Source organism: Rattus norvegicus, chromosome 1, assembly GCF_021556685.1.
Source record: "Rattus norvegicus strain SHRSP/BbbUtx chromosome 1, alternate assembly SHRSP_T2T, whole genome shotgun sequence".
Lineage (NCBI taxonomy): Eukaryota > Metazoa > Chordata > Mammalia > Rodentia > Muridae > Rattus > Rattus norvegicus.
The window spans coordinates 212,564,629-212,586,219 of NC_141534.1; the positions used below are offsets into that span (position 1 = coordinate 212,564,629).

General features: G+C 46.9%; 1 protein-coding gene across 25 annotated transcripts in view; it reads right to left on the reverse strand.

Annotated features, from left to right (window-relative positions):
- The window catches only part of Ppfia1 (PPFI scaffold protein A1), a 76,993-nt gene that overhangs the window by 41,019 nt on the left and 14,383 nt on the right, over nucleotides 1-21,591 (reverse strand). For all 25 annotated transcript variants that reach the window (XR_015619440.1, NM_001106320.2, XM_087547775.1 and 22 more), the window contains 3 exon segments: nucleotides 1,419-1,520; nucleotides 1,080-1,244; nucleotides 261-335 (listed from right to left, as the gene is read on the reverse strand). Coding sequence is in view for 24 of the 25 variants with exons in the window: in NM_001106320.2 (NP_001099790.2) it covers nucleotides 261-335; nucleotides 1,080-1,244; nucleotides 1,419-1,520 (342 nt within the window). In the remaining variant the exon portion in view is untranslated.

A 21,591-nucleotide genomic window follows, 5' to 3' on the forward strand; every position in this document is an offset into this window, starting at 1 on the left:
TGGCCTTGGGAAACAAGTGGCTCTAACAGTTGTGCAGCTGAAGCTCTGGGCAGAGCTCTAGAGAGCATTTGTCATCTGTGAAGAGAGAGGTACTTGGGAGAGGATGAGGGCGGAGACAGAGTCCAGTGACCCCAGCAGGTTGATCTACACCTAAGAAAAGAAGTAACTGGTGGTGTCTATTATTGTCTTATACTGGTAAATATAAGTAACGAGAATCAACAACCCCTATAGCTCCATCCCGTGACAGAACCCAAGCTTACCTCTTTGTGGGTGGCACCTAGCTCCTCTTCTAACAAGCTGCATCTCTCCAGAGCTACTCGTAATCGCTCTCGTACCTGCAAGAGAAGGGCTGAGTGTGCACTTGGATTCCCACTGTGTGCCCAATGCAACACAGCATTAGCAAAACACAGTATACTGGCACTCTACCTCCACTTTTTTTTTAAGATTTATTCATTTATTATATATAAGTACACTGTAGCTGTCTTCAGACACACCAGAAGAGGGCATCGGATCTCTTTACAGATGGTTGTGAGCCACCATGTGGTTGCTGGGGATTGAACTCAGGACCTCTGGAAGAGCAGTCGGTGCTTAACCGCTGAGCCATCTCTCCAGCCCCCTCTACCTCCACTTTTGAGCTAGGCTGACTGGACCCTGGGAACCCCGGCTGCCCCAGTCTCTTATGTACAGGGACTATAGGTGTGTATACTTTTAATCTGACAAAATTTTGTCCCTAAATAAGCCAGACCACTAATTATTTTCTTTTTTGGGAGGGGAGAAAAAAGTTGAGATAGAAACTTCTACTAATCTATGTAGCCAAGCAGGCTTCAATCTCTCAGCAAGCCTCCTTACCTCTCAAGGGCTAGGATTATAGGCTTTAGGAATCATACTAGGCCCGAATTCTTATTAGCACACTGATATAAAAATTTTAAGACACTCAAGTCAAAGATGCTCATCAGCCCATGCGCCAGTGCCTTCTAACAGAGAAAAGCTTTCTGTAGGAGCCCCAGAAGTTGCAAAGCATCACAATGCCAATGAAACTCCCAACAGGGCATATACAGATGTCCGTGTGGTGACGGTACCTTCTCATCCAAGGCTTTGTGGTGCTCAAACAGTGACTTCAGGGCTTTCAGAACCTCCACCTCACTGGACACGCCCGCAGGTGACTGTGCCTGCCTCTTCACCACTGTCATACGTAGAGAGCGCTCGTGCCTGGAGACAAGGCACTCTAGGTGCTCCAACAGCAGCTGCAACAGAGCCCAGCAGGCTGTAAAGTGCTTGCCTCATAGGCAAGGGAAGTTAAAGTCAACTCAGTACAAGCACAGAAGCCCCATAGGCTGAATTAAAATCTGCTAAGGTCCCAAAGGTGCCCAATGGGCTGTTGGCCCCTCTGCAGAGTGGGAAGGGCATAAGTGACTCACCCTAGTGTTGTTCCTCTCTGCCTTCAGCTCAGCAATTTCTTCCTCTCTCTCCAGAAGCTGCTCCCGACACACATTGAGTTCCTTCGTGAGTGCAGCAAACTCCTACAGTGACAAGCATAAGAAAGATTGAATGCATTCACATGCAAACAGAAATCTGAGAAAAGCCCCCAAGAGTCTCCCTCCAGCAGAATGCATTAGAAGGTGTCTCTGATCCGCCAAAGAAATGGAGATTGGCTGGCCTGTCTCCAGGCTTCCCTAATAACCCAGACCTTTCATCTAGCCCAGCAACCTTCCCTCTCCTGTGTCCCAGTTATGACTAGTAGGCATGGTGCAAGCCAAGCCCACATCGTCAGCAACCTCAGAGGATCAGGAATAGAGTAGGTAAAGGCACTGTTAATGACTTGAACACATGACTTAGCACCACTGGAGGCAGCAAAGAATAAACCTACAAGGTGCCTGGCATTAATCCCAGCACTCAGGAGGCAGTGACAAGTAGAGATGCCTATGAGTTCAAGGCCAACATGGTCTATAGAGTGAGTTCCAGGACAGCCAGGGCTACACAGAGAAACCCTGTATCAAAACAAAAAACAAAACCAAAAAACCCTACAGCCTGGCCTGGTCTAACCTCCTTTCTCTGGGGCATTTCAAGGTTAGTCTTCTAGGCAGAAAGTGTGCCCAAAGGCAAACCTTAAAAATTGATTTTTCATCTCCTCCAGCTGAGCAAGATGCCCAAAGGAAAGAAGGCCAAGGGGAAGAAGGTGGCCCCGGCCCCCACCGTGGTCAAGAAACAAGAGGTCAAAAAGGTGGTCAATCCTTTGAGAAAAGGCCTAAGAACTTCGGCACTGGACAGGACATCCAGACCAAAAGAGATCTCACGTGCTTCATCAAATGGCCCTGATACATCAGGTTGCAGCGGCAAAGAGCCATCCTCTATAAGCGGCTCAAAGTACCTCCTGCCATCAACCAGTTCACCCAGGCCCTGGACAGGCAAACAGCGACTCAGCTGCTTAAGCTTGCCCACAAGTACAGGCCAGAGACAAAGCAGGAGAAGAAGCAAAGGCTGCTGGCCCACGCTGAGAAGAAAGCTGCTGGCAAAGGGGATGTCCCAACTAAGAGGCCACCTGTCCTTTGAGCAGGAGTCAATACAGTCACCACCTTGGTGGAGAACAAGAAGGCTCAGCTGGTGGTGATTGCCCATGATGTAGACCCCATTGAGCTGGTGGTTTTCCTGCCTGCCCTTTGTCGAAAGATGGGGGTGCCCTACTGCATCATCAAGGGAAAGGCCAGGCTGGGGCGCCTGGTCCACAGGAAGACGTGCACCACTGTTGCCTTCATACAGGTTAACTCGGAAGACAAGGGTGCTCTGGCTAAGCTGGTGGAAGCTATTAGGACCAATTATAATGACAGATATGACGAGATCCGCTGCCACTGGGGAGGCAACGTCCTGGGTCCTAAGTCTGTGGCTTGCATTGCCAAGCTGGAAAAGGCAAAGGCTAAAGAACTCGCCACTAAATTGGGTTAAATGTACACTTAAGTTTTCTGTATATAAATATAATTACAAAATTATCTTCCAAAAAAAATTGATTTTTCACAAGACCAAAACCTTTTGCAGAGATGAGGAGAGCTCCTGGGGGCGGGGGGGGGGGGGGAGGGCTGGCTATCCCACGGTGCTGCCCCGGGGTACTTCTCACACTGTCTATAAGTGTTCAGGACACCAGAGACAAGCTGAATATAGCCCTGTGTCCACAAGCTCTTGCTGGTTTCTCAATGGAGACAAACCCTTGCAAAAGTGCTCAGCAGTAATCCACCTGCTGTTTCTCTGGGCCTTTTAAAACCAATCAGTCATTCAAAGTATAAAGGGTGGTAGGCAATTTTAAAATACAGGCACATGTTTGATCCAGCCAGGTGGACACTGAGTTCAAGAGCAGCCTGGTCTATAGAGCAAGTTTCAGGACACAGGGCTTCCCTGCTTTAAAACAAAATCAAACAAAGCAAACAAACAAAAAGGCCATGTGTTCAAATCCCAGCCACAAAGAACCACTGCCATCAGCCAACTGACTACCAGGCACCTGGTTTCATCAGGCTGGCCCTGCAACATTGTCTGTGCCCCAAGGCTGTGGGTGAAGACAGCCAACAGTTGAAAGAGCTGTCTCTAGGGAGCAGCTCCAGGGAGACAGAGGACATGGCTGAGCCAGGAAAGGCCATTAGAGTCCCTGGAACAGGAATTAAAAACAGTTGTCAGTTGCCTTGTCGGTGCTAGTTACTGACCCCGAGAACTCTAATAAGCACAGCAAGTACTCTTAACTGCTTTGCTCTCTCTCCAGACCCAGTTACAGTGGATGAAAAAGAAGAGCAGGCACCAAGGCTATATGTAGGTTGAGACTGTGCAGTCGTCACTCAAGGTGCCATGCCTAGGGATTCTGCAAGCCTAGGCTATTAACTGATGTGGCCATATTTAATAGAGAACATAATCACTGAGAATTCTGGATATTCATTTAAAATCTAACTCTGGAGCAGGAGAGAATGTGCAACAATTATTTGGCAGCTGACAACCATCCAAAATTCTATCTGATGCCTTCTTCTGACCTTCATGGGCATCAGGACATACATGTATACATACATACATGTAGGGGGAACACTCATTCACATAAAAATTAACCCCTCCTAAAATAATATAAACCACTAAAATTAGCAAATTTGGTCCACAATGCTTGGCTTGACCCCTTCCACACTTGTGTGATGTTCTGCACCCCATACTCTGCCAGCACCATCAATGGCACTCCTTTTAGTGTTTAAATTTTATTTTGTTATTGCACTAAAAACATCCATGATTATTCCAGATTTAAAAAGTAGTTGTGGGCTGGAGAGATGATTCAGCCATTAAGAGCACTGGCTGCTCTTCTAGAGGTCCTGAGTTCAATTCCCAGCACCCACATGGTGGCTCAGGATCATCTGTAATGGGATCTGATGCCCTCTTCTGGTGTGTCTGAGGACAGTGACAATGTACTCACATACACAAAATAAATCTTTAAAAAAAAAAAAGGTGTACCACACACAAGGATAGCCTGAGGATACTGTGCTGCTGAAATAAGCCAGACACAGTAGCAGAAACACTGTGGGAAAAGCAAGGGTCTTCATCTGCATCATGCAATTAAAACAAAACAAAACAAAACAAAAATCCAAGCTGGAGAGAAGGGAACTTCACCAAAGGCCAAAAAAAAAAAAAAAAAAAAAAAAAAAAGCACTTTTTTGTTGTTTTTTTAGGACAGAGTATAAAGAAAAGCAGGAACAGTAAAATGAGTCTCAACATAAAAGCCGACTCACACAACTGAGGCCACTTACAGTCACACAAGCTGCCTGACTTGGATCTGAAATGAAGACAGCAATGTGGGTGGGATGTACCTTGTCACACCAGCACTCACCTCTCCCCCACTGTCCACACTAACACAAACTATGGAAGAAAAGGACTGGAGGGTGGGACAAACTTACCCATGAGTCACAGCCTCTTGGGACCCACCCAGAGCCTCAAGAGCACAGAAGCAACAGCTTGTCAGGAGCTGAACACTATCTATTAGTAGCAGGTTAAAACACAAACACTGGGTATAGCACTGCACTGCTGTGATCCCAGCCCTTGGGAGGCAAAAGCAGGGAGGATCACCAGCTTGAGACCAGCCTAGGCTATGGAGAGGACCTGTCTGAAAAGATACACACAAACCCCGACATGTGTAGTAGATGTGCAGCTTGGTCATCATGTGGGTCCCAAACAACTGGAGCTGTTGGGGGGGGGGGGGGGTAGCATGGGGGGGGGTGTCAATCCCTAAAGCTGTTGCCTGTCTGTGGAATCCATTCCCCTAACTTGGCTGTCATGTTTGGCCTCAGTGGGAGAAGAAGCACCTAGCCCTACAGAGAGCTGATGAGTTAGTTAGGATGTCTTTCAGGAAGGCTGGATTTGCTAAAAGCAAATGAACGCCTCTTCTTTATACAGATCAACTACAGAAAAATACTTTTGAACTGTTAGTGCTGTGACCTACTTCACTGTAGACAGTGAAGGTACTAAAAGTGACCATTTATATCACTTCATGAGGATGGATTATTAAACATTAAAACTAGAAAAAGAGGGGGGGCCAACAAGATGGCTTGTGGGTAATGGCACTTGCTGCACAAGCCCAACAGTCTGTGGAAGGATAAAACTGACTCCGGAAAGTCACATACACATACACATACACATACACAAATAATATGTAAAGTAAAATCTTCTATTTTAATTGTGAACAAGGTGGAAGCTCAGTTGCATGGCAGTAGGAACTGGCCACTTGAGACCAACTTGCTCAGGGATGGCCCACACTCCTCCCTGGCCTGCGAGCCCTACTCCTGTCCTCACATCTGTGCAGCCTGGTTTCAGCCCCACTTCCTCCCCAGAAGAGTTCAAGACAACACAGCCTCCACTGAGGGTAGAAGCTAGCTTCCATTCCCTCCTCATCCGGCCTGCTAGAAGAGCAAGGGCTGTTAGAAGCCACCCATGCACCCCATTTCCTGCTTTACCACTTTAAAATATGGGTGACCCTGGGGTGTATCTGCTTGTCCTACCTCCTGCCCTATGCCCATCTGTGCCTGTCTCTATTTGGGTATCTCATAAGGCTCCATACACTCTCACACTAGGATCATCACTTCTTCCTGCCCTGCCTCCAGCTCCTAAGCCAGTAAACATCAGTACCCAGTCATACAGGTCAGATGCCCAGACAGCATGCCACCCCCTTCCACTCCCTACATCACCTGCTACTGGGGACTCCTACGGCTGACTGTACCTCCTATACATATCTCCTGGAACCATCTACTTCCCAGAGCCTGTTTCATCAAGCCACCATGTCTGTTTGGTCCACTACAGAGCTGCCTAATTCCCTGGGTACCCCTTCTTCCTTCTTTCAAATCTGTCTTCTGTTTTTCTGAAACAAACAAAACCTGAGAGTTAGATTTTACTTAGGTTCCTTCACAAAGGCCCTGTGGCATAAGGTCAACACCAAAGCTCCTTTGTTCTGATGAGAAGCAGTAACACCTGATAAAAGCCTAGTCCAGCATCCGGGTAACAGGAACTAGCAGGGTATGGCATTATAATTGGGGTCGTGTTGATAGCAGCCGATTCACACACACACACCCCTACCTCTGCCCCCACTGACAACCGTGGGCCATTGACTGGGTCAGCACTACTGATAGAACAAAACTTAACTAGTGCCCAGTGAGAAACTCTGAACTCTTAAGTGTGCATACATACAGACAGATAGACATATATACATTTGGCAGATGGGGCAGAGCCCCAACAGCCAAACTTTATTTTTCCTCTTAATCTTTTTAGACAAAATTTCTTTATAAAATTATCTCATAGATAAATGTTACACAAAAGGAAAGTAACAGAAGGATGTCCATAGTAAGTTCAAAGCAGGGCTTCATTCATTCATTATAAGTTCAAAGCAACAGTTTCACATGGCCTCTTTTTATCATAGTGCACACTTGTGGCGTCATCCTTGGATCTGACCTAGAATGATTGTTTTTCCTTGATCACAAATCTGTCCCAAGCCTATTTCTCTTCTTAGTGTAGTTAATGAAAACTCGTAGCACTCTTTATTATGCAACCTTTACTTACTGTTCTATGAGGAGGGCACATTCTAGTCTGGATTCTAACTTCATTTTATCTTTCTGGCAAAACAACTAAAACCACTTCCTTAAACTTTCTTCCTAAAATTGTTTGAGTTCTATAAAGTCATTAATTCATCTAAACAGCATTAGATCATGAAAATTCACATGAAGGTTGATCTGCAAGAAAGTCCAATAGGGTGAGCTAATGCCCAGGAATCATTATCAACTGCAAGAAGCAATCCTGGGACAAAGTCTCTGGGGCTGTGCCTCCTAGAGTGCACCCACTGCAGCCTTGCAAAACTGTGGGCAATCTCCAGGAAACTCACTTGCTTGCCATAGCCTTTCCTAGATGGCTTCTGTCAAACACCTCGATGCCATGGAACATGAACCTAGTAAGCATGGCACCAACCAGTCCCTCACTACTCACTGCCAGGTAGCATGAGCCCTCCAAGTACAGAGCAACGGTGGCTTCACCTGTAATCCCTGCCTCACAGCCAGCAAGCTGCCCACAGGAAAGCCCACATTCCTCAAACTGTCGTTGCCCCCTTCTGAACATCACCTCCTATTGGTCCTCTGCCTCAGATTCACAAATCTACCCACTCCAGAGCAGCTCTGCCACCCTACAGTTCAAAATTCGGGCACTTCCTACAGAGCTCTTCCTCAACTTCCCCTGCTGTGTGCTAGCAAAGCCAGCCTCCTAGTCCCTGTTCTGTGTACCTTCCTGCTGGCCTAAGTGTCCCAGCAGGCAGAAGCTCAGTTCCATAACAGAATGTCTGCTTAGCCAGTGTGCAATGCCCAAGTGATGGTGAGGGCACAAGAGATACCACCGTCAAAGGAGATGCTGCCTGGTAGAAACATGATACCATCTGGATGGACTCTGGTTTCAGCAGACCACACCAACCCCAGGTTTCAGGTAACAGGACATGACCTACAGAGTAGAGATGCCCTATGCAGAAAAGCTACCTGCAAACTCCTAGGCCTCACCCTCCTGAGTCAACACTTCTGACAGTCGCACCTGGCTCGTTTGGAAAGCTTCCCTAGGTAGCTCACTACCCATCCATGTTGGGAAAGGCCTTTCTGATCTCAGGCACATCACACAGTTTCTCCTTCATACTCATTTACCTTCAGAATACATGTGAAGATTCTTCATTCTACTCAGGTTCCAAGACTGCCCGATCCCATGAGAATGACACACATGTGCCACTTGACTGCCGGGCAGTGGAACTGCTGGTCCATTAGCTTGACAGGAGGTCAATCGCCCCTTCGTGTGGCTCTGTGACTCCTGGAGGGACCCAGGTAACTGGCTAGAGATACAATGGCTGACTGTCATTCATGGAGATGAAGCCACTGATGTCATTCAAGTCACCTTCTTTGTGGCAGTGGCCGCTTTTTTCCAAATAAGAGTCTCCTGACACATGTGGTACCAGTTGCTGTTATTTGGGGAATAGTCCTGGATCTCTACCCTGAACTTGCTATGATTGATCTGTGCTAAAAAAGTCTTCAAGAACAGCTTGGATTCAGGGTTTCACAGCTCACAAACTGTTCTCAAGGTTTGATACCAAGGATCTCAGCCTCTCCTCTCAACCAGCACCAGTCACTGGCCCATCAATGGCCACAGGCCTGGGTTGTCTTCTGGAGCTGGCTCTATCCTGGCTGCATGCTAAGGAGTCTCCTAGGGCCTAAACTGACCCATCAAAACCTGAATATGGGGGCTAGAGAGATGGCTAAGCAGTTAAGAGCACTAGCTGCTTTCAGGGAACCTGGGGTCAGTTCTCAGCACTCACCCACACAATGATTTATAGCTGTCCTAGAAACTCACACTTCCAAGGGATCTGGTACCCTCTCCTGGCCTCTGAGGGCACCAGGCATGCAAGCTGTGCATTTACATACATACAAGCAAGCATTCATACACATATGGACTCAAGCTCAGATAGCTAGCTACAAACAAAAGACAAGAAGCAAAACAGCCAGTCAGACCTGGAAGAGCCAGGAAGCAGTTTCAAACACAGGGTCAGGGCTGAACACACTCCTTTCTCAATTTCTGGCTCAGCAGCTAAGGAGAGCATGTTCTGGACTCCTAACCTGAAACAACTCTGTGGGAGGTCAGCCCTGAACTGAATGCCCTGGTGTGGCCTTGGCCTATCTATGGCTAACCAACAGTCTGGGCTAGGCAGCTGGGACATTTCCTCACTCCTGGCAAGTGGTCACCCCTGATGAGCCAACATCTTTCTTCTTGTATTGTCCCTGAGGGCACTGTGGTTAACAAGGAGCTAGTGTGACTGTTATGGGCCAGCATGTGGGATGTGTGCAGTCATCCTCAGCTAATTCCCATGCATCTCCCAGCATAGCTACAGCAATGCAGTGATTTTGAAAGGCCATGTATGTGTAGCTCAGCTTCTCTGATGACAACAGAAATCATACTTCAAACATTACCAAAATGATACTCACTCTACTATGCCACACAATTAGAACTTGAGCAAAGTCAGAGAACATGTGCTCTGTCAATGCCACTGCCATGAATCACAGAGCACTGAAGACATCAACTTTACTGTCTGTCACTCTCCAATACAGTTATAACCTACAGAAAAGGCTTGTTATGTTTTGATGAAAAAGTTAAAAGCCACGTGTAGTCATAAGTGTTCATACATATGTGAGCAAGGGTATTCTGCACTGGTTCAGCTCCAAGGCCAATGGTTTAGTCCCACAGCCCAGCACCTAGACAGTCGCCTTACCCTCTTTCTCCCTCTTTCCTTTCCTTTTGTGTATGTTTTGTTTGAGACAAATGGCACACACAGGACAAGCTGGTATCAAACTCACTTCATAGCAGAGGATGACCTTGAACTCCTGATCCTCCTACCTCCATCCGAGTGCTGGGATCACAGGCATGCACCAGCATCATGCCTGGCTGCCTCACTACTGCTAAAACCAAGCACTTGATGTGCTAATTTCATTTGAATGCCAGCATAATTCCTCTTGATTTGCAGTATCTGTCTTTTTAAAGCTCTCTTCTAGCACTAGGGACAGAATGGAATATTATCTACTATAGAACAGCAAACTACCATAAGCTTAAAGTGAGTTATATTTGGTATCAAAAGTTGAATATTCTTAGCCATCACATGCACAATACAGCCAGTGTCCACAGTCTGAGAAGAAGCTCCTCCTCTGGTCACCTTACCACAAACCACAGACTGAATGGCCAGCACTGGCTTCTAGCTTAGCCTTTTAGGCTGATTGAAGTACACAGGTCTGTGGGAGTGAGGGGTGAGACAGTGCACTCCAGACGCACGCTGTTTCCATATAGAATATCACCTACAGCACTACCACATGTATTTAAGTCTCCCCACAGAATAACCACAACTGTTTCTCCTACCCGACAGCCCAATCTTTAGATGAGCCGTCTGAGTACCCTGTGACATCCTATCTTGCAAAGGAACCATCTGCTATACCTGTGGGACACTGGCCCCCGGGCATGTGCCTCACAAACTGCTGCCATGTCCCAGTGCAATGGCCATGTCTTGTGATGCTGTCAGCAATGGAGCATTAAGCACAAAACAGCATGTAGGTGTGGGAAGTAAAAGTGTGTCTGCGCTCTCTGGGCCTGACAGGCTGCCAACCTGCCAACCTGAAGGCAGGGCCCTGAGTAACTTTTACATTCCCCTGGTAAAATAACAGAATGCTGGCCTCATTGGCCAGTGAAGACAGGAAAACACATGGAGTTCTTCTTCCTATTCTCACCCACATATCACAACACTTCCCACACCAGCGGGGGAGTATTCACACACAAAGCACTTCTCCAGCACACACTGTCTGGGTTGCCAATTCCATTTGACTCTACATGGCCTACCCAGATACTGCATCAGATCCCACAGGTGGGCTCCACCCCACAAGACCTTACATACCCTAGCCCCCTGAAGGTTGTGACCTATATGTTGAGGGTTCCTGCAGGCCCCTTATTGAGTCTGCATCACACGCTGGAGTAGCCCAAAGAACTCTGGGGAGTGCTGACTTATATCTGCCCACCATTCTACTATAAATGCCATGATCAAGGGTGACCACAGCTACCACATCAGTGTGTCTCAGGAACAAGGCATGTGGGAGGAAGTACCCACCTCTCTATCTGGATATTTACTCACTCTGTCTTTTACTCTTTTGCTTTCTTTTGGGTTTTTTGTTGTTGTTGTTTTGTTTTGTTTTTTTGCTTTTGAGACAAGGAGTTCTTCCTATTCTCTCTCACATTACTCAACACATTCCACACCAGGTAGGGGCTCTGGCAACCTAGCCTCCATTCTGCCTCCCAAGTGCTATCACCACACCCATTTCCTTTCTGAGGGTTTGTTTGTTTGTTGTTTGTTTATTTATTTATTTAATGTGTATGAGTACACTGTAGGTGTGTTCGGACACACCAGAAGAGGACATCAGATGCCATTACAGATGGTTGTGAGCCACCATGTGGTTGCTGGGAATTGAACTCAGGACCTCTGGAAGAGCAGTCAGTGCTCTTAACCGTAGCTAAGCCATCTCTCCAGTCCCTTTACTGAGGTTTTAAAGTACAGGCAGACTGATGCCATCACTGGCCTCAGTCACCCTCCCTTCCCTACAGGCTAGGGAAGGGATGGGACTGAGATCCCCAAGTTCTTGGGGTTACCTTGAACTTCCTGATGCCCAGCCCCAACCTGAGACAACATGGGCACTCAGACTCACTTGTGACCCACAAAGGATGTTCCTACCACTCTGAAGAATCTTAATGGAAAAGAGGTATAGACTAGGACAAAGACCAAACCCAGAATTCTTGTCACAGTCTCACACTCGTCATCAACTGAGAACCACTTCAGGGTTACAGGCCAGCAGATGTCAGGCAACATCCAAATACTGAACACCATGACACTACTTTCCAAGGCTGCTCATCAGGAGGAGCTGCACACAAGTGTCTCTGAAGACAAACTTGACACCCTGCAGAGTGCACCTGCACTGCTAAAGGAATCACTTTGGATGCCTTTCTGCCAAGTTCACTTAAGAATGGCATTCTGACATATGGATTTCCAGACATTGCATCTGAGGGAGATCTAGAGCTGCTTCAAAACCTGTGAGAATACAAGACACACTGATTGGCATTGTAACATATGCAGAAGACATAGATCACACACACACACACACACACACACACACACACACACACACACACCCCTACCTCAGCCTCAGTGGCTTCAGGTCACCATTTCTGCTTTCATATGGCATACCTTTGGATGCCGTTGGTCAGAAATGTTCCAGAATGAATGGAAGGTCAGGTAGAAAACCAGAACTGAAAGGTGTCTTGCTCAAGAGTTCTCCTGGCATTGAGGAACACGTGCGCCCTGGTATGGCCAGCTTATTACAGCATTTCCTGACATTCTGCTGACAGCCCAGGAAACACAAATGCTCCAGTGTTCGAGATCACAAAATAATTTAGCTGAACTTGAAAGAAAGGCCCTGGATGCTTGTTTATGAAGTTTTCCCTAACAAGAAGAACTGCCTACCGGAAAACACATAAAAAGACGTAAGTGATGGATGGGAAAGATAAGAAGAAAGGGCCATTGTCAACCCAGGAAGAGTCTGGACGCGCCCCATCTCCCTGCCCATCACAGCCCTCCCACACAGTTCTCAGGGGCACACTAAAGCCCTCTAAGTAACCAGCCTTCTGAGAGCTCCCAGCCCTTCAGACCTCTGCTGTTCCTCTCTCAGTCCTCCTTCCACAGCCTCCCTGTACCCAACCAGGGATCCCAGGTCCCACTCCACTCCTGCTGCTAACTCTTCCCACAAACTCTATGTGAAGAGCTAAGCTTCTGTCTGTGAGGCACTCGGGTGACATAGCTTTCACCTGCAGCTTACTGCAGCACCACCAGCAGCTTACTGCATTCTGAAAAATGCACTGTCAATCGCCAAGCCTTGGCTAAGCACCTAGCAAAGTTTAAGAGTCTGCATATGAAGCGCAAGGCCCTGGGTTCGGTCCCCAGCTCTGAAAAAAAAAAAAAAAAAAGAACCAAAAAAAAAAAAAAAAGAGTCTGCGTATGAAGCTGATCCTCAATTTCACCTCTGATAGCTGATGTTCGTCCTGAGCCTCCAGGGTAGAATCTGAGTGCTTAGGCTTTGTAAACTAGCTTGACAAGCAAGCTAGATCACAAACAGTTTTACCCCATAACTTAACAAGCAGCATCTTAAAAGGAAAAGGGCACCAATCTAATCAAAGGCACCATACTAAAGATTCCTTCCTACTTTATGGTGACACTAAGACAACAGAATCACAAACTCAAGAATGAGAGGCTGCCCATGGCTGGGCTGGGGGAGTCTACCCAGTGTGCTTGAAGCCTGGCTTCATCTCCAATACTACAGAAACCAGGCACAGTGGCAGCAGTGGGGAAGCAGAAGTAAGAGGATTGGGAGTTCAAGGTTTGAAGTTAGCCTGAGCTTCATGGGACCCTGCTTGAAAAGGGGTAGGTAAGGAGAGAGAGGAACAGAGGAGGGAGGGAGGGAGGGAGGGAGGGAGGGAGGGAGGGAGGGAGGGAGGGAGGGAGGGAGGGAGGGATGCAGGCAGCCTAGCTTTTTTGTTGGTTTGAGACAGGGTCTTACATTGGTCTGGAACAGAGTGATCTCCCTTCGGGTCCCTGAAGGGAACTGGGATAATAGGCATGGGTCCTGTTAGTTTGAAATTTACTAAGCAAAAAGAAAATGGACAAAGATACTAAGGTAAATGCCCATAAGATAAAAAATTATAGCCATGCAGGGGTGGCACACACGTTTAATTCAAGAACTCAGGAGTCAGAGGCAGGGGGATCTCTGTGAGTTCAATGTCAGTCTGGTTTACAGAGTAAGTTCCAGGATAGGCAGAGCTGCACAGAGAAACCCTGTCTCTAAAAACAAGGAAAAAAAGGAGGTAGAGGAAGAGGAGGAAGAAAAGGGAAAGAAGGAAAAGAAAAATTAAAGTAAATCTACATCTGTTTTTAGATTTTTTATTAATTTTTATTTTATGTGCATGATTGTTTTATAATCACATGTGTGAAGTGTCAGTGAAAACAAGAGGGTGTCAGATCCTGACACCTCACAACCATGAGCCAACATAAGGGTACTGGGAACTGAACCAGGCTCCTTCAGAAGCAAACAGCCAGTGCTCTTAACCTGAGTCATCTCTCCAGCCCCTAATGTCTTTGCTTTCAAATACATTCCTGTTCTTACATATGGGTGTACACGTGTATGTAGGAGGGTGTGTACTTACGTGTGTGCAATGTGGAGGGCAGGGGTCTACCTTTGGTGTCATGCCTCCGGAGCTATCCATCTTGGTTTTTAATGACAACGCCTCTTCCTGGCCTGGAACTTCAGGTTAGTTTTGTTGGCAAGCAAAACCTACAGTTTCATCTGTCCCCACCTCCTGGGCGATGGCACACCCCGTTTTTGTTTCTATCATCATCATTTATGTATGGATGTTTTGTCTGCATGTATGTCCATGCAGAGTCCAGAAGAAAACATCAGATCCTCTGGGACAGGAGTTGCAGATTCTTACAAGTGAGTGCTAGGAATTGAACTTGGATCCTCTTAAAGAGTCATCTCTCTAGCTCAACACCCAACTTTTTTATATGGGTTCTTGGAACTGAGCCCAGGTCTTCATGCTTTCAAGGCAAACATCTTACCAACTGAGCTCTTGCCCCCAGCACATCCCTCAACTCTCTAATAGAAGTTTTCTTACATGAAAAAACCCTCAGAGCCTGTTATAGCAGGAAGCCATTAAGGAAGACACAGCTTCTCTACTCCTGTCTATCTTACTATGAGGCTGCTGCTGACTAGGGCCTTTTGTTTTGATTTGTTGTTTTGTTTTCTGAGACAAGGTTTCCCTGTGTAGCCCTGGTTGTCCTAGAATTCTCTCTGTAGACCAGGCTAACCTCAAACTCAGAGATTTGCCTGCCTCTGCCTCTGGGGTGTTGGGATTAAAGGCTTGCACCACCACCACCTGGTAAGTTCACATCTTTAAATGAGCAAAAATGGTAAAACTGATGGTTGTGACAAGAAAGAATGACTCTAGACACGTATCCTCAGAAAGATGGCAGTCTTTACCTCACTGTTCTGTGTCATCTCCTCCTTATGCAGTAGAATGACTCTCCAGGGTTAAGTTACAACTAAGGATTATGATGGTCTCAAAGCCCAGAAAAGTATGGTCTCCACATGAAGACAGCAAGCTGTCAGCCTATATCCCAGAGGCTCTGCCCTGCACCAGGCCAGGGTCATCAACCGTTCTGATGTCTACTGTCCAGGTAGAACAGGTACACATTAGGATAGCTAACTTATACCAGCATCTAGCTCTTCCCAGATGGCCCAGCACAGAGGAACTGCAGCTCCATAAAGGGAAGCACAGGCACACAGATGGGTAGCATGCAGGGCTGCCCACAAGAATGTGCTCCCCAGCAGGCTCTTTATTCACTCCTCAACTTTTTTTGGGAACAAGTATTTCTATGATTTGTAGAAAAAAAAAGTGCAGTGCAGACTCTCTCTGGTCTACTGCCTGTATTCTAGCCACTACCAATAGCCACAGACGCCCATGCTTGTCTGTGTAGAAAAGACGATCAGAGACCAGAGTAAAAGTAACAAGGGCAGTGACATGATGGAACTCTGGGAAAGATGGCGGTCCACTAGGACAGTGTCCCCTCACAAGTTTCCTGACAATCTCAGTGAGGAAGTGGGGATTACTGTCATGTGAGGTATACTGATCCACACTTCACTCTCCACAGATTTGCAGGCCTGTCACAGTTCAGCTAGGCTGCTTCTGTGTGCTGTGTTTTGGCATGTAGCATCTGAGCCCCTTTTCTATGTATGGTCCACCCCCAAGGAGTAGCATGTACTCCAATCATGTACTGTCCTAACCTCTACAGCAAAGGCTGGTCACCATCACTGCTGAAGGGAAGGATAGCTCCTATAGAGGTAGTCACTGAACCAGCAGTGTCGCTGGCAACACAGGGCTCAAGCGGCTCGCAGTCTTCCTTCATAAACATCAGTCCTCCTCAAAGGCCTTCAGGTTACTGCTCTCTGTGAACTCTCCACAGGCTGTCTATACAGAACCTGGCTAGTCTGCAGATTTTAGGCACTAGAGAACTTGAGCCACTCTACACTGCCCTGGAAGCACCCACACTATGTATGGAGGAAGGGCTGGAGTTGTAGACGTTCAACACTTTATGGTGCTCACTGTATTCCTTCATCTCCACTTCCTTCATTGGTCACATGAATTTCTGGAACCTCAAAGAAATACTTTCTTCACAATGGTTCACCTTGGTGACCCCAAGAATGGGGAGGCTGACAGCCACCATATATGGACTAACTATGAACATCAGGTTATGTGCTGAGCATGTTACACTGCTGTCCTCACAACCTAAAGTAAGGCTCACAGCAAAGAGCAGAAATAGAGCAACATCCCAGACCCACACACTCTCAAAACCTCAAAGCCAAGCACTAGCATGCAACCCTCTACAAGACACAGAACCAGCAGTCATGAAGCTCTCTCCACTTCTTGTCTCAAAGTCCCTTTCCTATACTAGAGACAGGGATGCAGCCCTGTCCACCCTCAGGAGGAAAAGACCTCAACACTATAGAAGGGTGCCTACCAGTGTCCCTCCCACCTGGCCTGACCAACCTTCAACTCATTTTTAATCACTGGCCTTTTGTGGTAGGTTCTGAAACGCAGTTCCTGCCTCTAATCCAGTGACTGTACAGACAAAACACTGAGCCAGAGAGTGCTTAGGAGCGTCAGCGTTCACACTTCCACAGGCGCTCCTAGGACCCCATCATAACACACCTCACCTGAGCCTGGGTGTCAGTCTACTCTGTGAAGACCCCAGAAAGAAGTGCCTCTAACACATTTTCATCTGCAGATCTGTTACTTGTCCTAACCCGCTATTTTGCAGAGAAAAAACCCTAGGCCTCAAAAGGTTACAGAACACAACAGAACCAAAGCCACCTCTCTACTGAGGGGCCATGTGATTCTCACTCCGCCAGGCTGCACAGGCTGCCTGCAGTGAAGGGAGAGATAAGGGAGAAGTATGCCCAACATGACATACAAATCAGGGCTGAGGGACATGGCATTCTCAAGTATCACCTCTACGTCCTCTGTTGTTCCAATTATCTCAACGTGCACCACAGTTGCAGTCAATGCATTCAGTTACCAGGGACTAAGAGCTGACTGACAGGAAAGAAGACAGCAGTTAAATAGCAGAGGCACTAGCAGGAAAGAAGGGTATCTGAGAGGAGGGAAGGCGACTGAGGGATGGCAATGCAGTGAATTGGATCAAAATGCACTACGCTCAATTATGAATATGTCCTGGACTCATTATTATATAGATAAGACTATATTATATATGTACACACACATATGGCAATTTTATAATTGGCTTGGGCAGGCAGAGTGGCTACAGAAGGCCAACACCTGTAGAAAGGCACTTGCCAGCAAGCCTAGAACCCACATGGCAGAAAAAAAGAACGACTCCTACAAGTTGTTCTCTGACCTCCACACTTATGCCATGACATATACATGTACAGTTACATTACATAATACATACATACATACATATATACATAAGCAAAATGCTCACACATATAAAAATACATTTATTTTTAAAATTACTGACACACACATTACACGTGACACACTTGAACTCCTTCGTCCTGTGCTAGGAAAAATATGAAGAGAAACAACAGGAAGCCAAGTGTCCTGGTAACCTGAGCACAGGAGCTGCAGATAAGAGGAGACATCTTAACCACAAGTAACTCTCAAGATTCTGGGCACGGGGGGGGGTGGGGGGGGACGACAAAAAAAAGCCAGGCATGTTGGCACACATACAGCCTTCATCACAGCACTCAGGAGGTAGAGGCAGATGATCTCTGTGAGTCTGGGAAATAGGGCGAGTTCCAGGACAGACAGAACTGTTAACATAGTAAGGCCTCATCTAAAAGTACCACTCTCCCGCCACCTGGGGGGTGAGGGTGGGAAGAAGAGACTTTGGACATGAGAGAAACCAACCTCAGAATCAGGAAATCAGCTCATCTGCTTGTGACATTTGTGTGCTATGTATCCACCAACTCTCCTGCATATGCTTTCAGCATAAGGAACACAAAAGCACTAAACTACTAGGTGTCTGGCTGTACCTCAGGTTCTGATCCAATGGGGATGGAGAACAGCTCTATGGAGGGACAGAAGGACAGCTGAAGACCCTCTGTCACAGAAGGAGCACTGCAGTTCAGTACAATAGGCTGGAGATATCTGAGGGGTACTGCTGTGCACCCAATCTTGTCCCAGTCAAGAGAGCTCTGGAGCCAGACTGCCTGAGCTCAGATGCATGCCACCACCTGGTGCCTGCAGAACCCTCAGCTGGTGGCCAGGCCTCAGTGGACTATCAACCTGTTAGAGCACCATTGTGAGCATCAGAGGCTAGCCAAGGTCAGAGGCAATCAGTGCACTCCATCTTCCCAGTACCCCCATACCCAGCACACCCAGGGTGTGCTGAACTCACATCAAACAAGTAACAAGTGCTGGCTAGATAGAAACCAGAAACCACCATTCATGATATATCAATAAGAGAACCCAAAGCAATGAGTGATATAACATAGGAGACAAGTAGGCAGATATCCTCCTTCCTAAGGACACAACTTCCTTATCCTGGCTGTCACAAGGGAAAAGAGCAGAGTGGGATGTATCTTCTAGAGATAGTCAGAAATAGTGAGAGATATGGCAAGGCATACTTTTAAACTATGCAGCCAAATACTCTCCACTCATTAAGAAGAAAGCTCACATACCTATTTGTATAACGCCTTCAAATAACACAAGAAACAAGAAACCAGCTTGCCTGGACTCTCTTGACCTGAGCTTAATGTTGTAGAGCCATATAGAAGCAAAGTAGAAAGCCACACAGAATGCCTTTAGGCCCTTCCAACAATTGGACCTCAGTTCAGTCAAGGCACCGAAGTCCTTGGCATTTTAATTTGCATAAAAGTTTGGTCACAGACTCAAGTTGATACTCCAACCCATTCAGCACTGCAGGAGGACTTCCTCTGTCACCATCTGACCCACTTTATCTGAAGTGGAGGGAAAGAGAGCTTGGGAGTTCCAGAGATCCACTGCTTCGGAGTACCAACTCTTGGCAGGCAGCATTTCGGTTTTCCTATGCGTGATTGGACTGCAACACAACACTACCACTTGAAAGCTATGTCTACATTAGCCCTGGCACAGTTTAAGCTGCACAGGCCGGCGGGTGATCAGCCCATCTGCAAAGCAGAAAAACATGCAGGATATGCTTCAAGCTTCCAAATTTATTTTTGGAGCAAAATGAAATTTCCTCCTCAGAATAAGAATGAGATTCTATGAAATGCAAAAGGGTGAACTCCACAGGCCCGCCCCTGGCAAAAGGGCCTCAGCCCAGCAGCCAGCCAGCTCCAGCCAAACCCTTGCTTTTAGCTACAGTACAAAAAACCCACAAAGTAGAAGAAACATTTTGTCCATATTTCTGGGCCCATTACACTAACTGCTCAGGACCCAGCACCACCTGTATCCACAGCCACCTGTCCAGACAGTGAGACAAGGCTGTCCAGTCAGCATTCCCATACAGCTCTCTCTTGTTATACTACTTTGTGCCTCTCTGATGGTCTTGACTGTCAACTCTATGGAATTTAGTCAGCTAGCAGACATACATCTGAGAGGTTTAACTAATGAGGAAGACCTGTCCCAAATGTAGGATGTTCCATCTAGTATGATGTGTTTCCATACTGAATAAAAATGGAAAAAGCAGAGAGCCAGATGAATTGAATTCATCATCTCCTGCTTTCTGATAGGGTTGTGATGTGTCCAGATGCCTCAGGCTTCATCATGACCCTTCCTGCCTTTATGGAATGGACCTTCTTAAACTGTAAGTTGAAAATAAACAATTTCTCCCTTAAGTTGCTTCTGGTCAGTGACCTACTCATAGAAACAAGGAAAGTAATACAGAAAATTGGAACCAGTGAAGAAGACTGTTGTGATATTGACCATGTGATCTCAGGCCTTTGAACCTCGTTTGTGTGAGGCACGGGAAAGACTGAAGCTAGAGGCTAGAGAAACCTGGAATGCCGTAAACAGAGCTTAATGGACCCCTCTGACAGGAGCTTGAAAGACCAGAATGCTAAAAGAAACACAGAGAAGGCCTGGCTCAGAGAATAAGGAAATCCCAAAACAGCATGACCTACACTCTACAATGACGGCTACTCACTTCACTTACTCAGCTCTGTGGTACAGAGCCAACAGGCAGGTGCAGAAAACACAACTGTCATCTTTAGAGATTAGCACCACTGAAGAGGAGCTCACACTCCACACTGGGACATCAGTAAAGATATCCTGAAAGCAAGACCTCACCCACATGAAGGCTCCAGCTCATGAAAACTCAGATTCAGATCAAAGTGCAGAACTTTTGCTAAGATAGCAAATGAAGGGATCACTTGCTCAAAAGCAAGGCCAAGGGAGGGTTTGTGTAGGTTCAGCCACCAAGGTACACAGATGTCACTACAACTGTGATGGCAGGGGCCAGACCATGTCTAGATCTGGCAGCACAACTTGGCAACATCACTCATATGGTCTTGCAAGCATGTAAAATACCATGACAAAGAGGGGTCATGGATGCTGTGCTGGCTAGTTTTTGTCAACTTGACATAAACTAGAGTCATCTGAGAAAAGGAAGCCTTCACTGTGAAAATGCTGTCATAAGATCAAGCTGCAGGCAAGCCTGCTGGGTGTTTTTTTAATAGTGATGGATGCAGGAGGGCCCAGTCCATTGTGCCATCCCTATAAGAAAGCAGACTGGCTCTCTCCATCTCCTATTTGTGCTCTCTCGCTCTCTCTCTCTCTCTTTCTCTCTCTCTCTCTCTCTCCCCTCTTCCCCCCTCTATCTTCTTTCTGTTCCCACATTCTCAGTCAGCCTCCTCTTCCTCTCTTCTCTCTGTCCTTCTCTGCCCCCCTCTTTCTCTGTCTCTATTCCTTTCCCATAAAATTTTGAGAGATACAGAGAGAGAGACAGAGAGACAGAGAGAGAGAGAGAGACAGAGACAGAGAGACAGAGACAGAGAGAGCATGTGCAAGCAAGCACACCGAGCAAGCCATAAGAAGCAAGTCAATAAATAGCATTGCTCTTGGTCTCTGCATCTGTTCCCTGACTCCAGGTTCCTGCCCTGATGATTCTTTCTTCATGATGGACCGTTTCTTGGGAGTGTAAGGTGAAATAAACCCTTCCTTCCACAAGCTGCTTTTGGAAGAGGCTTATACCACAGTTCAGAAAGCTTCTCAGGCCAGGCAGTGTGTGTCAGGGTCAAGAATCCCCTACAAAGAGGAGTTGTGAAGGTGATACCTGCATTGCTGTGGAGATCCCAGAGGATTTAAAGACATCTGCTGGGAAAAGCTGCAGGCAGCATGCAGCTCATCAAGACACCAAGACACTGCTACAGGCAACACGAGTAGGGGCAGTCACCAAAGCTACTGATGCCCTGAGTCCACTAAGGGCCCAGATGCCAGATA